Source organism: Rhamphochromis sp. 'chilingali', assembly GCF_963969265.1.
Source record: "Rhamphochromis sp. 'chilingali' genome assembly, chromosome: 6".
NCBI classification, from domain to species: Eukaryota; Metazoa; Chordata; class Actinopteri; order Cichliformes; family Cichlidae; genus Rhamphochromis; species Rhamphochromis sp. 'chilingali'.
The window spans coordinates 2995046-3012472 of NC_137933.1; the positions used below are offsets into that span (position 1 = coordinate 2995046).

At 41.4% G+C, this 17427-nt stretch overlaps 1 protein-coding gene across 1 annotated transcript; it reads left to right on the top strand.

Annotated features, from left to right (window-relative positions):
• Window positions 1–1266: 1266 nt before the first annotated feature.
• On the top strand, window positions 1267–4049 carry LOC308398787 (serine/threonine-protein kinase pim-1-like). Its single transcript, XM_080885589.1, has 7 exons — window positions 1267–1584; window positions 1706–1800; window positions 1938–1985; window positions 2089–2307; window positions 3319–3499; window positions 3586–3756; window positions 3846–4049. Exons 1-7 carry the CDS (start codon window positions 1509–1511, stop codon window positions 3935–3937), a joined length of 882 nt encoding a protein of 293 aa, XP_080741715.1. The 5' UTR covers window positions 1267–1508; the 3' UTR covers window positions 3938–4049.
• The last annotated feature ends 13378 nt before the right edge of the window (window positions 4050–17427 follow it).

Here is a 17427-nt window from a genome sequence, read left to right on the forward strand (position 1 = left end):
AACATAACTGACATTTTGGTGCATAGCAAAACTGTCAGTCATACAGTCATAGAGCATGGTTAGCACCCTCATGACTTACCATATTTGCAATGGGCAATTAAAAATGGTACACTCATACTTTTTTGAGGTATAGTAAATATGCTTCAATTGATAGTCATTAATTAAGAGCTGTTAGTGACACTGAGTTAGTCATGACTATGCTTTCTGTGTTTTTTCCCTCCCCTTTTGGTATCCTGTTCCTGCTGGATGAGCCACTTCATGATAATCCTCATCTGATGACTCCGCTGCCTGGTAGATTCTCCTTGCTGCAGGTGTATGCTTCTGCCAGCTGGATGCTGTTACTGGATAGTACACCGTTCCAATGGAGCGGTAGGAACAAATTGAAACACACTAAAAGAAAAGGGTTATTGTTTAAAATTGTGTTTTAATAAATGTGTTAATGTTAATTAAGTGTTCATTGTGTGCTGGAGGTCCTACTGGTCCTATGGTGGAGCAGCTACTACCTCTCCTTTAAGAAACTAGCCTCTGATGGGATACAGATATTTGGGACACATTTCAATTCTTGTAAGGGTTTAAAAAATACACAAACTTGGAAGAGTTGGCTGGATTTGTACAAAATGAGATGGCTGGCAATGGAAAGATGCAATTCGATTGTTACATGTTTAACCCTTTAAAGCCGGTCGGAGCAGGCACGCTCTGTTTTGCGTAACTATTTTTAAATCCCTGTAGAACCGGGAACCGCATAAGCTAGCGCAATAATATTTTTTGCATATGAAACCAGAGGAGTTGTACTTACATCTTATGCCATCAGCTTGTCCTAGGTCACGGTTTCCTTCCACATATAGCTTTGCAAAAATTGCATAAAAAGCGCTTGCAGTAAACATAATATTCCAGAAACACGCTTTGCCGATCCGATCAGCTGTTCGTATTCCAGATGTATTTCATTTTCAATCAAGATGGCAGAGCTGTAATCTTGCTCTAAAATTATATATTGTAATATGAAAATTGTAAAGTTACTTAACCTGTGAGTCCTTGGTAAAGACATTCTCTTCAAAGTGAACGCTGCAAAGATGAGATGCAAGTTTCAAGTACAGTACAAAACATGTAGTTAAGATGATGGTTTTTAATTAGCTGCTGTAAAACAATGTAATAATAAATAAATGCAACATGACATTAACTGCTTTTTAGGTAAGTACTTTATGTACTTTTGGAGAACTGTTAGATCATCCATGTTTTCTACAGTCATTGGTTTGCTGGACAAAGTGGCCCACCCGAGGGGTCCCCTGCCATTGACCAGCAAGCCACCCTGGCTGAGGATCATCTGGTTGCCAGGGCAGAAGGAGCAGAGCATGCCAGGCAGTCATGGAGGTACAGCACTCTAATAAGGTGTCAAGGGGGTATACACCAGGCCTTGGTGGACACGGGCTGCACACAGCTCCTGGTTCACCAAACCCCGCTTTGCCCCGGGACATTATTGGTGTTGCAGTGGGTGGAGGTTACATGTGTACATGGGGGCATTCACAGACAAAACACATGGAATAAAGGCTGCAGTCACTGCCAAAAAGTCAGTGGCTGAACAGAAACGTAAGTAGCAAGCAGCTTAGCTTTTATATTCAGGTGAAGAGCAAAATGAACATTTAGGGTACAGCAGAGAGTAATTTGTGTGACAGCTGTAGTAAAACCCAATTTGTGTTTGTCTGTTTAGGAGACTTCCAAGCGAGATACGTGGAGGAGCACCGGCTTGGAGAAGGAGGATGCGGAGCAGTGTTTGCTGGCTACCGCATAAAGGATCATTTACCAGTAAGTGTTCAGATGGTGGTAGTGAGACAGGCAGTAATGCAGATAAGGGATAATATCGTAAGCTGAGACGTGTGCTGTTTTACACCTTTAATTATGTCATACTGAGGAAATGCTCATCAATGCCCTGTGTCTTTTAGGTGGCCATCAAACACATCCCAAAGGGGAAAGTGTACTGCAAAGTGAAGGTAAATGTGCAAGACTTGCATTGTTTTTACATTAGTGGATTGCATGCAGCGTTCACCTGTGGAACGTCTGTGCCTCATCATCCACTTTGTTAAAATATTTCAGGATGACAACGGGAAGAATCTGTCGGTGGAAGTTGCCATCATGCTGAAGCTTGCAGCTGAAGCAGATGGATCAGTGGAAACATCAGCCCCAGTGTCTCTGTTGGAGTGGTTTGACTTTGGCAGAGAGCTGATCCTGGTGATGGAGAGACCTGTCCCCGCTGTGGACCTGGATAAATACATAGAAGAAAATGGAGGATTTTTGCCAGAGGACAAGGCCAAGGCAAGTTGACTTGCCTTGGAAGAGTCTTAGACTGTACATCATTCAATCAAAGCACAGAGTATTAGAGAAACATTAACCCATTGATTGATTATTGTCTTTTTCATCGTTTCCAGGTAGGGCTGGGCTATATCACACCGTTCACGGTAATACCGGTGTAATTTTGGGCAACGATAGGAAAATGAAATATGGCGATAGAATATGGGTAAAACGCGCATGTGCAGTGCCTTTGTTTACATATGCACATGGCGGTGACGCAGAAAGAGAAGAGCAAAAGTGGATCGTTGAATGAAACGGATGAACCAGAACTGGTTTGTAAAATGCTGCAGCTTCAGTGGTGTGGAACTGGTTTAGCTTTCGTCCGTCAGATACACAACAAAGCACAATTTTTGGTAGCGCATGCTAGCAGGCCGTCGTTATTACCGTGTTGTATGGAAAATACGGCACACTTAAAATCAATCCTTTGATTTTTCTGAAAGTCGACAGAGCCCCTTATAATCCCGTGCGCCTTATGTATGAACTCTGGTTGTGTTTACTGACCTCGAAACGGTTTTATGTGCACGGCGACTTTGCTAAGCTACAAAGCCGCACCGCTCGATGGATTGTCGGAGCATTACGGCTATCGTAGGCAGGCGCCTCGCGGAGTGATACGTACTGCACCTCAACATGATATTACCGTATTGTGTGTGTATAACCTCTTTTTAAGTTTTGTGGATATTATACATGGTTATGCTGAGGATATGTCGGCCAGTTTCCACTGGAAATGCCTTTTGGTTAAACTGTCAGCGAGGAATTTGCACTGTTACATTTTTATATAACTTTAATGGACATAAAAAAAACAGCTGCTTGTTTAAGTGAAAATACATTGATGGGGTTTTTTGCACTAATAAAGTTGTGGAGTTGTAAAGTATTTTGTCTAGTGTCAGTTATATCGTCAGTTATATCGTTATCACAACTTTTCAAATGTATATCGTGATGAATATTTTTGGTCATATCGCCCTGCTCTATTTCCAGGTCATTCTGAAGCAGCTGGTTGATGCTGCGAAGCACCTGGAGGATAAACACATCTTTCACCGGGACATCAAGAGTGAGAACATTCTAATTGAGACCGGCTCAGATGTACCGCGTGTTCGTATCATCGACTTTGGACTCAGCTGCTTTTTTAAGGAGCGGTCGCAGTACCGCCTCTTCTATGGTAACATATTCTGCTCTTGCTCTTCACAGATGTCACAGTTTTCGCCTTTTGTTTTAGAAGAAATTGCAATTGTGTCTGTTTATTAGGTACAGAAATGTACTCCCCTCCCGAGTGGTACGGGCGCAGTTGCTACAGGTGTGGACCCACCACGGTATGGCAAATGGGAGTGGTTCTGTACGAAGCGCTTCATGCGGGGGACTTTGACACCACGAGCTTCCTCAAAAAGCGCCTGAAATTCAAAAGACATCTGTCCAAAAGTAAGAAAACGTCACACTTCAAGACTGACTGATGGCTTGGACCACTGGAACTATCATCTTCATGTTTTTTCTCTTTCCTTTCTTTCCAGACTGCCGGGATTTCTTGGACGCGTGTTTAACCAAAGTCCCGGAGACGCGGCCGACGCTGGAGGACCTACAGCATCACACTTGGCTGAGATAAGCCTATCACACACACACACAAACACACACAATTCAGACGTTATCATTTATGTGTGATGTATGAATTACCTTTCTTTTTTTCAGGAAATAATTTTTTTAATTGGCCCACTTTAAATTTCAGTGTTTTGGAATTCCTGTAACCCCCCCAGCCATCCCAGGAAAGGGGATCTCTCTTTGAATGGGCTTTCCCGAGGTTTCTTCCCGTCAATCTGGCCCCCCCAGGGGAGTTTTTCCTCGTCTTCATAGAGAGCTTGGGCTGGCTCAGGAGCTCCATCAAAACTGTCTTTATTTAATTACTCAAATGTAATCATATACTTTAAAGTAATCAAATAAAAAACAGTAAAAATCTAAGACTTGAAGTAAACTTCCATTAAAATAAAACTTGTTTAATTCATCTTTGCTGAGGATACTGTGTTATTACTATTTCAAGGATTATGACACTGGTACCCATCCCTACCCATCACTAGGGAACAGAACAAACCAGACATCAATTACAACAAAAATGACACTGACCCAGCCAGCATGACTCGTCTGCCTTCAGAAATGTTTAGCAATATTACAAACTGGGTGATATGCCTTAAAGTAGCTTGTCATGTGTTCAGCATTGTCACAGGCTACATTTTAATTAAAACCACAATCTAGTAATGTTCTGTCTTTAACCTTCCTAATTTGTTTTTTGTCCTAACCTAACACTAAACTGCCAGTGAAAACAAAAGTTACATAAATAAAGAAAATTACGGTCTCACACAGGAGTCAAACCCTAGTTTCTAAATGATGTCAGTAATAGGAAATTCTATCTTTAAAAGAACCCAAATTGTTACACCACTTTGTCAGCCTCGCTGGCGTCAAGAATCATTAGTATGATGCTAAAGCTTTAGTAGAAGTTGCACATCAGTTGGTGTCCCCGCCCCTTATCCCCCTTAAAATCCTAACTTGAAGATGCAGAATTTGCTTCCTAGTAATATGGATGTCATTCATGAAGGTAATACCCAAGCAAATAGCAATTTTATTATGATCTGTGCTGCAGTTGTAAGACCGGGCACTCGAATCTTTCCTAAAACCCTCTCCCCACTCCCTACTGACATTGTCGTGATGTTACTGCTTTCTCACTGCAGTCATGCAATTTATTCTATAAAAAGCTCTTACGGTGTGTTCACACCGAACGCGATAGACGCGAACAGAGCGTCAGGTTTACATGTAAAGTCAATGGAAAAGCGCGATGACCCGCGATTGCGGCTCCCGCGAAAATTCGGAAGCAGATTTGTGTCGCCAAAACGCCAAAACGCCTGAAACGCGCGTCAGTCTAGCGCGTTTGGAGCGTTTGACTCGCGAATAAAACCACGTGCGTGACTTTTTGTGTTGCATTTTGTGCATACGTGCGTTACGCGTCTACCTGGAGTTGGAAAAATCTGAACTCCAGCGTCAAATCGTGCCGCGACAACCAATCAGGAGCCTGGTGACGTGGCTGTGACCTAGGTCAAAGGGGCAGATCCAGCCAAAGCCCTTCATTCTTCAATGGAAGGAAGGCTAATCAACGCCGTAGCAAACAACCTGGAGCTGTACGACACCAGCTGCTTTCTGGACCGAGACAGGAATATAAAGGACCGAGCTTGGAGGAAGATATGTGAAGGGCAACCTGGTTCATTCATTTCTCTTAAGTTTTCTCTTAAGTTTTCGCTGACCCGGGGAAGCCGCACAAAAGCTAGCAAGCCACCGCTATTTTCCCACTGACGTACAAATACCGTTCTGCTTTCATGCATGTTGTCATATAGGAATATATTTTCTTTATTAATAAGCAGCACACAGTGGTCCCGCTGTCACTGCTTCGCTTTTCCGCTGATTTTCTTTTTCTTTTCTTTTTTTTGCACCGTACAGCATTGCATTCTGCAGCCTGATTGACAAATCTGCTCCGTGTCGTGTCTCCTGCGCTTGCCAAATTTATCATGTTTGGTTTTGATAACCATCACGTCCAATAGAAAAAACAGCACAAAAACACCCATAACTATGAGCCTCATTCGGAAATAGACACCTGCACCGCGAGGGAAAAGGGCGCACGAAAGTGGCGGGCAGATGAAGACAAAACGCGGCATAATAATACTTTTACGTTTTGCAATCTACAAAGGTTTGCACTTTGAGAATCAATTGTGAGAACTGTGACCAATGTTCATGTGTGTGGGGAAAACAGTGTATAAAGTGCGTGGCCAGGGGCTAGTTATTCTGAGAACCCCTGCTGCAATAAAGGAGGGACCACTGTATATACTTTCTCTGATTATATTCAACCTGTTAGCATTTAATACTGTATTGATAGAGCCAACTGGTTCTGCAGCAGAGCATCCCCTGTTGCTTCTCCTGGCTCCCCAGTCCCTGAGCTCCTGCTGCTGCACCCACAGGTATGTACAGCAAGCACTGATACCTTTTTAGTCGGTGGGATTGCCTTGTGATCACCTTTACTAAATATCTACAACCAATCTGATTATATCCTGTTTTTGTTTTTTTTCACTGTTGAAATTAAAATCTAGTAGCAGCCTTCTCATTTCTTTGTGTTTTGTGCTGTTTTACAGGCCCACAGAGGAGGACGGCTCCGAGGCAGATGAGGGACGGGTCCCAGGACGGTCCATCGGCGGTGGAGCTGGCCACCCTGGAGTCCCTGAAGAGACCACACCAGTCTCCAATGGAGCATTTCCTCCTCAGCCTTGTTCCTGCTCTGGAGAGCAGCTGGTCCTTTTTATTCCTGTCTCTCTGTAAATACTTATATTTTATATATTTATGTTTAATGTTTTTCTGTTTGAGAATTTTAATATTATTTCAAATAAATTTTTATAATGACTGATGTCTCAGTTCTACTACACAGCAAATGTTGGCACACGACTTGACACATGTAGAAGTTATTTCATATTATACTAATGACAAAATATACTGATACAGTGGGATGCAAAAGTTTGGGCAACCTTGTTAATAGACATTATTTTCCTGTATAAATCGTTGGTTGTTACAATAAAAAATGTCAGTTAAATATCATACAGGAGACTCACACAGTGATATTTGAGAAGTGAAAAGAAGTTTACTGGATTTACAGAAAGTGTGCAATAATTGTTTAAACAAAATCAAGCAGGTGCATAAATTTGGGCACCACAAAAAAGAAATGCAATAAATATTTAGTGTATATCAAAGTGTGTGTCTCCTATATGATATATGGGGTGCCTTTGTCTGGACGTGCTTCCCATCCAGAGCTGCACAGCACAGAGGGAAGTTCCAGCGCTCCTGGAATCCCTCTGTGATGGAGCGCCAGTCTCCAGGTGAAGGCGCAGCCATGAAGTCGTCCACTAGAAAGTCCCAGATGGCCGTCGCTATTTTCGACGTCGCAAACATTTTCTTAAAACCCTACCTCTGTCTGGAACTTTATACCATATTTTCTCTCGTTTTGGTGGCTTTAATTTTACTTTAAATTGTAATTACAATGTTGAGAAACTCCCTGTAAAGCTTTCATCCTTCCATAAGCAGGTCCTCTTAGCGTGGACCCTCATTTATAAACACAACTTCTCACCTCACAAATACCTCATCTGGAACAACAGAGAGATTTTATAGAAAAATAAATCACTTTTCCTGGAAACTTGGCTCCAAAATGGGATCCTATTGGTGGCTCAGCTGGTTAGTAAAGAGGGACAACTACTTACTTACAACGACTTTATTGCACTATATAATTTTCCAATCAGTGTTCAGGAATTCTCAATGGTGCTTGGTGCCATACCCTCAGGGACTTTAATGTTATATAAAAACACTGACAGCTCGATCTCTACCTCAGTCACTCTCCCTGATCCAGCTGAGTCACCAATAGGAAAAATCTGCTTTTCACAGGAACTTGGTAACAGCAATAAGAGAATACGTAGTTTATTCCAAGAAGATATCGTCTCTCTCCCATATATAATATCTTATTGGAACCGATATGTTCCAGATATCAAGTGGAAGATAGTCTGGATGGTCCCCCATAAATATTTGATTGTAAATAAGGTGAAAGAAGTCTCTTTTAAAATTCGACATAAATGTTATCCAGCCAGTCACTACATGGTAAAATTTAAAAGGGACATAAATACTAATTGTACTTTCTGTGGGGATCATCCAGAAACTGTGACACATCTTTTTTGGTACTGTTCTTTTACACAGAGATTCTGGAAGGAATTTAGCAGCTTTGTTATTGTCCATATTTTAAGGGAGTTTTCTTTACGATGGGAAAATGTTTTATTCTGTTTCTTTAAGTTCCCCAAGAAGTATGAGAAATGTTTTTTTATGATAAATTTCTTAATACTTTTAGCTAAATTTTTGATCCATAAATGTAAGTTTACTAACAAAACACCATATTTCTGTCATTATTTTAAGGATGTGCACATGCACATACAATCAATATCAGACTGCACCAACAAAAAGGCTCAAAACAATATATGTATGTGAATTTTTGCGTGTATTCTTATAATTGTTACCTTTTTCTTTTACCCTTGGCTTTTATATTTATTTACGTATTTAAATATGATTTTTTTTTAAAGTAATGCTGCGAGATGGACAGTTAAATAAAGGTTTCATTGAATAAAAAAAAGATTTAAAGATGACTGGTGGCGGAAGCAGAGCACAGACTGTCTGTGAGAATCTATCGCCATCGTGTGGTGCAGAGATATATTGCCATTGAATTTAGACAACGAAAGCTTGGCTCACAGAGCAGCTGCAACAAAAAACATTAAATAGCAACATGATATATTATATTATATTATATTGTATTATATTATATTATATTATATTATATTATATTATATTATAGTGCAAACAGTGCAGGCTTCAGCTCTGGGGAAGAAGCTGTTCCTCAGTTTGGGTGGATTCCGTCACTCACAGCGTTGTTAGCCCTCTTGTGCGTGCAGACTGCAACCCCCCCACTGTGCTTTGCCCTGATATCTGCAGTGTGAGGTTGGATCGCTCATTTTCATCCTCACACTGATGCCACTTATTTCGGTCTTTGTTTGACATAAAAGGGCATATTTGTCACTTTATTGCAACTATATTTGCACTCTTGAGCTCCTTCATTCACTGACTGATCATAAAGTTATTACTTGCGTTATGTATTCATCCTTTTGAACATAATTAATGAAGCCACATGTAATCACTAAAATTTGTATTTTGGGTACAATAAGAGAGTTTCGGATGTAACGCTGTTTTGTTTTGTTTAAATTTCACCAACTTGCTGATGCCCACGGTTGTGAGTGCGGCTTCTTACTGTACATGAGTGGATGGTTGTAAATCACATCACAGATGCCAAAAACCTCTCAAACCAAGCCCTCTTGCCGGTGATGCTGTGCGCAACCTCGTGACAACCACATCACTGATACTAACTCCTGAGCTGACCGTATGTTAACATGCGCCACAAATAAGGGTCATATTTGGATTTAAAACAGTCACCGAGAAGCTTCCACTGAATGCTGCTTTCCCCTGCATGACACTGAAATCATTAACACATACTAACCCTCCATACCCTGTAGGAAACTCACTTCCTTGGAATAACATTTCAACAGGGAAAGAGTTGAGAGCAAATGTCCTTCTCTTGAACCTTCTGTCAGTCAGACAAGTGTAGCTTGAGCTTTTGTTTGCACAGGACAGGATTAACAATGGCGACATAAACGAGCTAAGGAAGCATAGAAACTGCAGAAAGGGCGTATGGCTCCTGTGTCAGTGAATCCAAACTACCTCTATGTTTGAACAATCCAGTTACACAGCTCAAGAAAATATTACTCTGACAGAAGGAAAAGGCAGTATGTGTCTCAGTAGTACTAAAAAGCTATTATATCAAAACGTAAAGGGAAAACAGTTTGATGAGCTGTATAGTGAACTGAAACTGAAACAAAACGAAGCCTATCATTAGGAATACTGACTTTTTACAGCTTCAGTTCTTTTTTCACTCAGTAGGTGGCAGCAAACTACAAACAATGGTTGCATTTTACACTCATCCGTTTTCATTAGAGGCAGAAGCCAGAAGCACATCCAGGTTTAGGTCTGCTGCTTGGTGCTACACAGAAACAGGCTGAACAGACTGAAACTCACATGAATTTGGACGAATCGAAGTAAGAATGTCACTTCTGCTCAATTGAATTGATTATCATGACCCTCACTAAGAGCCACTTAATAAGTTAGGAGTAATGTGCCAAAGTAGTATAAATATTTGAACTTTTGGCAAATCCAGCAGGTTAATGAAGTGATTTCACATCATGTGTTCAAACGGCTTGTCAGTTTTTAATATATCCCATGTGTGCATACTTAAGCTTTAAAAAAATACAGTCCAATGACCTGATAGATGTTTGCTGAACATTGTGGTTTACATCAGCACTTAAACTAAAACATAAAGAACCTGTTTTGTGCGGGCTGTTCGATACCATGAAGCAAGACCTCTGAACATCTCAGTTTTTACACACACACACACACACACACACACACACACACACACACACACACACACACACACACACACACACACACACACACACACACACACACACAACAGGAGTTATAAGGTTAATGGGCATCCAGTCAGTTAGCTAGTAAGTACTTTGGGTTTAATATCGGCACATATGGCAAAATAACCAGTTTCTCACATTAAATTTCAAACAGGACAGTGGCAACAACAGCAGGCTGCGGACAATCTGAAGTCTTAGATTTTAAATAGGCTGTATACATTTCAATGGGAGCAACAGGACGCTCAAATATCGCTGATTTTACTACAGAGCAGGACGGATTGTAGGGTAGCAAACATCGTGGGGAAACGCGTTTTCAACACTGCAGGTTACCTGGTGTAATGTTTTTCAGCTAAAAAGAAACATGGCCCGACTCCTACCAACTATATAAAGAGTAACTGAAGGTTAAATGCAGCTAATGTGTCCTGTTTTAAGACAGGCACTTCCACCTCCGCTCCGCTGCGTCTCAGACACCATCGCTCTGGATTTTTGGGGGATAAAATCGCCCCTGCTTTCACCTCATGAGTGTTTTTACAGTAAGTCGATGAGCTTCAGTGTGCTGTTATTCTACTGAGATCATAGGTCAGTCATCTTCTCCTAACCAGTTATTTCTTACAGTGTAACATAACGTGTTTACCAAAGTAATCACATTCCCCTTTTTTGTGGTTCCCTATCATGAATAAATGTACTGTTTAAACCAGTGTGCCCAAATCTAAGCTTGTGTTTGTCATTTCTCCTACTTTAATTTTAGAAACCTTCCTTCCTATTATTTCTACCACATTTCCATCTCTTTTTTCCCCTTACTATGCTCTGTGTGATCCTGTCCATGACCCTGTACTTTTGCTAGAGAGATAAGTTTTGGCAGCTCTTTTCTAATTTCTAATGACATTTTTCTGTGTCTACCAATAATGTTTCTGTTGGAGCTGTTTTAAGTACAACTATCCAGAATCTTGCCTGATATTGAATACAGTTTCATTTCAGGAGAGCTGTGTCTGCTGCTGCATCATATACAACACATCTACAGTATAGCACAGATCTGATGAACCCACTTTCACCTAAACACTGAATTATATTTAATGCCTTCTTGCATTCATTCGTCTACTATTTTCTGAATAGAATAATAAGGAAGGGCACGCTGCTCCTCCACATCGAAAGGAGCCAGCTGAGGTGGTTCAGGCATCTGACAAGGATGCCTCCTGGGCGCCTCCTGGGTGAGGTGTTCCTGGCATGTCCCACCGGGAGGAGGCCCTGGGGCAGACCCAAGACACGCTGGAGAGATTATATCTCTCGGCTGGCCTGGGAACGCCCTGGTGTTCCCCCAGATAAGCTGGAGGAGGTGGCTGGGGGGAGGGAGGTCTGGGCTTCTCTGCTTAGGCTGCTGTCCAAACAAAACAAACAAAACAGTGAAGAAGGCCCAGCAGCGCCTCTTCTTTCTCAGGAGACTGAAAAGATTCGGCATGAGCCCCCGCATCCTCAGGACCTTCTATCACTGTGCCATTGAGAGCATCCTCACTGGATGCATCACCACCTGGTATGGCAACAGCACCGCCTACAACTGCAAAGCTCTCCAGCGAGTAGTGCGGTGCTCTGAACGGATAATTGGAGGTGAGCTTCCCTCCCTCCAAGACATCTACAGGAAGCGCTGCCTGAGGAAAGCGGGGAGGATCATCAAGGACTCCAGTCACCCCAGCCATAAACTGTTCAGACTGCTTCCATCAGGAAGGAGGTTCTGCACCATCCGGTCCCGTACCAGCAGACTGAGAGACAGCTTCTTCCATCAGGCCATCAGACTGCTGAACACGTCATAGACACCTCAGCTTCACTACTGGAACTTTAACATTATGCACTCCACACTGTATATAAATGCCACTTGTTTTGCACATATTCAACTCTGTATATTTTATATATTTTATTATTATTATTATTATTATTATTATTATTTTATTTTATTTTTTTACTATTTAATTTGTAAAAATGTGTATACACACACACACACACACACACACACACACACACACACACACACACACACGTAGGAAAATATTTAGTATACACATCCAGAAATGCATACACTATTATATATTGTACATATATTTATTAGTTTCAGGTTGGCCATTCTTGTATTTTGCTCGTTTGTGTTGTTGTGTTTGCACATCTCTGTTGCTTGTGGGGCTCGCACACAAGAATTTCACTCGCATGTGCTGTGCCAGTGTGCCTGCACATGTGATGTGACAATAAAAAGTGATTTGATTTGATTTGATTTGATTTGTCCTCGTGACCTGGCCCCGGATAAAGCGGATGAAGATGGATGGATGGATGGATGGATGGATGGATGGATGGATGGATGGAAGAGCACACCATATTCCCTGGTGTTCCACTTTCCACCCAAAGTCTTTCAGAGTAACTTGTATTTGACTATACAATAAATAAAATCCTTCATCATCTAAAAATTCAACCATTGATAACAGTTTTCCTCATTTTGTTTACTAGCCCCTCTCTAAACATCATGTCTTATATTTTTCTCATTTCATGTTCTAAACATTATGCTGGAACCACTTTGATATTCTATACAGTGTGATCCTCTTTCATTTATAATTTTCTCCATTATTTTGCAGATCTTGGATGTTAAAGCTCTGATTTGAGTACTCGCATTCAGTTAAAAGGACTAGATGCTACAGTCCCTGATAAAGCATTGCTTTAGATGGAGAGACTCTTGAGGGATGGCTGTTATGAGGAAAGGCAGCCCAGAAACTTTGTCAGCAGCACGCACCATTGTGTGCCTCAACTTTTGGTCTTTTACCCAGGCTAATCTGCCATTTTCCTTCCTTGGTTAGGTTTAGGGATTAGAGATCAATCTAGATTATCATTTTAAATTTGGGACACATCATCAGTAGTGGACCTTGGATTCATCACGTGTTTCGGCCATAATCACTAGACACCTTCATCCAAGGAGGCCCTGCCAGGGTTGATCAGGCCCAGTGTGTCACTGATTTATGTTAAATTGTTATTTCTCTTCTTCTTTTTTCTGTTTAGTTTCCTACAGTTTATTTTCTATCTATTCACTGCAACTGAGAAATAATACTTAACTCTTTAGCATTTAGAGCGGAATATTTCTTTTCTCTCGTGGTTAGCTGACTGCCTTAGCTGCCCAAGTGGTGTCAGCCCTTTTTAACCATAGCCAGTGACTGGTCCTCTAAGCAGTGTTAGCTAGTTCTCTTATAGCCTGCTGTTGCGCCTGTCCTCTGATCCCAATCTTGTTAGGATGCCTGGGTCGTCGACCCAGGGGTTTTGAGTTTATTATATTATTTATACTTTCTAGTCTTTGGTTTCTTTGAGTTCTGTCTTATAGTTTATGTCTCTGTCTTCTCTAGCTGCTCTGTCTCCCCTGTCAGCTGTATCCCCTTGTCTAGTTCGCGTCTCTGTGTGTCCTTAGTGGCTATATCCCCGTGTCCAGTCAGTGTCTGTGTCTGCCCTGGTCCCACGTCTCTGTTCCCTCTGTTGCAGTGCGTGCGAGTCTGTGTCTTTGTTCAGTCTGTGTTATGTTTCCTGTTTTACTTTGAAAGTCCATGTCTGATGTTAATGTGTCTGGTTTTGCTTCCCCTTGTCTCGTTAGGTCTGATTTGCCCCAGCTGTGTTTCCCTCCTGTTACCCATTCCCTAATTGCTCCCTCTGTGTATTTAAGCCCTGTGTTTCTCTGTGTCCGTGTCGTGATCTACCGTTTACTTTGCTGTGTGTTTTGGCAATCTGCTGGTGTTAGTTTATTTTTGAGTTTTCCCAGTTATTTTATGTTTGCGTTCAGCATTAAAGCTGTTTTGGTTTAAGTTCTGTCTCCGGAGTCTGCACCTTGGGTCCTATCCCTGTCCGCACACAGCCGACACCTAACAGATCTCTCTAAGCAGTTTTGCTGTTGTACTGGCAACAAAGCCCCTGCACCCCACTTCCACAGGGCGCACCTTGATCTTCCAGCCTCTGTCCTCTGCCTCAGCTGACAAGTTGGCATTGCGCAGCTTCTTGCGCTCAAATGCTTCCTCAATTGCTTCCTCCCATGGTACCGTCAGCTCAATGACATACGCAAGTTTTTGAGAGTTAGACCAAAGGACGAGGTCTGGTCGCACAGTAGTTGTTACAATCTCTGTGGGGAAAATTAGCCTCTGATCCAAGTCCACTTGCATCTGCCAATCCCTTCAGCGGGCCCAGGTCTGGGGTTGAGGGGCTTGTCCTCGGCTTGTTAACAAGAGACATGTTTGTCTTTCATCCTGTCGTCCTTCTCTCTGCCCAGCCAATCACAGCAGATGGCCCCGCCCCTCCCTGAGCCTGGTTCTGCTGGAGGTTTCTTCCTGTTAAAAGGGAGTTTTTCCTTCCCACTGTCGCCAAAGTGCTTGCTTATAGGGGGTCATATGACTGTTGGGCTTTTCTCTGCATGAATTATTGTAGGGTCTACCTTACAATATAAAGAGCCTTGAGGCGACTGTTGTTGTGATTTGGTGCTGTATAAATAAAATTGAATTGAACTGAACTGATCTATGAATTTTAAAAAACAACCTTTTGCCAATGTTACCTTTTCATAATTTAGACCTAGATATTCATTACCTATAAATTTGCATTATATACAGAACAATTTAAATCTTCAACATCAACATATTTTGCATTTCCTGATCACTACCTAACGTAATTGTTTCCTAATCAGCAGAACTGAAACACCACGTCTGGTGTCACCTCTGTGTCATACTCCTCTACACTCAGCTCTGTCTCTCTTTAAGTACCTGCTATGAACAAAAACTGGCCAGTGAATCTGAAACTAATGTGATTCCACAATTCCAGCTCTAACATTTAAGCTTTTACAGCTTATATCATGCAGATGAATCCATTCATTCTTCAATAACTGCTCCATTCTGGACATTGTAATTCCATCTAACATGCTGCTTGCATCAAGTCCCCCACATCAAATTACTTTTGCTTGTGAATGTCTGCCAAGTTCATCCATTGATTGTGACGATCTGTCGCACGGGCTGTAAAAACGAACTTATCAAGGTTTCAATTATAATGTGTTCTAAGTGTGTTTCTATGGGATCGTTTGCTGCCCACCACAGTTACAACATTTATCTCGTACATTATTTTTAAATTCTTGGTGCGATTAGCACAGTACATTGATGTGTCCATGTTTTTGGCACCTGAGGGGTGAAGGGATATATGGCCTAACCGAAAAGCTTATGCATCCTATTTTAATTCTCTGAAGAAGAACAGCCTATTGACATTCCAACCCGATGTTTCAAAATTCCAGGTATAGATCTGCTAACCTGTTGTTTTTTTTACAAACCTCACCACTGTTAACACTCTGTTACTGTTTTTCTAGATTGAACTGGAAAACCCGTCGTTACTCCCTGCATTACTTTGGTTTCTGCTAGTATCCTCTTCTCTTCTCTGCATATTCTCATCTTCCTTTCATTTCAGGGTAATTTAAAATTCCTCCTTTACCAGCTTTTGCCATATAATACATTTGTCCAAAGTGTTCTCCACTAAACTCTGTTTACTGCTCTGTATAAGCTTTCTACTTTTTCTCCCTGCTTCATGAGTAGGTAGAGAAAACATTTCTTCAGAAAAAAAAGTTACTTCTGTGGCATTTTATTATGAAAGATTTCATGAAGCTTCAAATATTTTTGTGTGGCTGTATCTTAGGAGTTGGAGCAGGTTGTGTATTTGGAGGTCATCTACTATTCGAAAGGTTGGCGGTTCAACAGCTGCTTCAGTCTACATGCCAAACTATCCCTGGCAAGATACTGAACCCCAAGTTGCTCTCTGACGCATTTATCAGGATGTGAATGTTAGATAGAAAAGTCAGATAAAAAGCACTTATGCATAAAAAAGAGTTCATGTGTGAATGAAACATTTTATAAAACACTTTGAGTGCTTCAGTAGGAAAACACAACTGTATCTAAGAACCAGTCTATTTACCATTTTTCCACTAAAAACTGATTCCAGCTGCCTAAATCAATGTTATGCATCATCTGCCTGAGACACCATTATATTTCAGGCTCATCAGCACATATAAAAATCTCTGTCCATCTGTGGTTGACTCAGTGTTTGGGGTTTTCATACAATAAAAATACATGATTACAGTGCAGGAACAGAAGGAAGCCTGAAAGTCTGTTCAGCCAGCAGGAGTCTCTGAAGTACAGCAGGTCGTTTTCTACAGCTTTTCTTTTCCAGTTCAAGTTTTGAAGTAATCAAAAAATGATAAAGAGCTCATATTATTATTTTCAGCCTGTTCCTTTAGGAATTGCCACAGCAGATCATCTACCTCCATCTTACCCTACACCGACAGAGATGTCGTCCTTCGACATCCATGCATCTACATCTATGCGTCTTCTCTGTGGTCTTCCTCTTCCATGGTAGCTTGATCGTTCAACATCCTAAGTCCCGTATATCCACTTTTAAACATGTCCATCTCAGCCTTGCCTGCAAGCCCCTCAACCTGAGTTTGTCCTTCTGATATGCACGTTTCCATCCTGTCGCTGTCCGTAACTGCAAAAACATACATCACAACAGGTCTCGCTACCTTATTGTAACCCTTCCCTTTCACCTTTGCTGCTATTGTCACCCCCTCCACCCCACCTGGCTAGATGTAAGACGCAGTCTGTCTCAAAGCGACTTATATTCCTGTTGTTTCCCATGCGTATCCCTCCAGGCTCTACCTGCTCACTACAATTATTTTTGATTTTTGTTACTCAAAAGGAGCAAAAGAAAACACAATAAACACAACGTGATACAAATGAGCAACAATAAAATTATAAATCAAACTGTTCATCAAGAACCAACAATTTACTGATGCTTAAATTGAAAGCATTTTGATCTATTTATTAGGAACACCTGTGCAGGTAATGCCATTGACACTGGACCGCATCAGAAAGATGATTAAAGTTTACTGGGTGGTAGCGCATTGGGCTCCTTTATTACATTTTTACATTGGTTGTTTTTCATAAGATAAAGTAATAACAAAGGAAATGAA

Excerpts from the sequence above, each read along its gene's own strand:
- LOC308398787 (XM_080885589.1), top strand. The coding sequence starts at position 1,509 with ATGGGGGCATTCACAGACAAAACACATGGAATAAAGGCTGCAGTCACT. Across the intron at positions 1,585-1,705 it reads GTCAGTGGCTGAACAGAAAC|GAGACTTCCAAGCGAGATAC; the intron begins GTAAGTAGCAAG and ends TTGTCTGTTTAG. Across the intron at positions 1,986-2,088 it reads AAGTGTACTGCAAAGTGAAG|GATGACAACGGGAAGAATCT; the intron begins GTAAATGTGCAA and ends AAAATATTTCAG.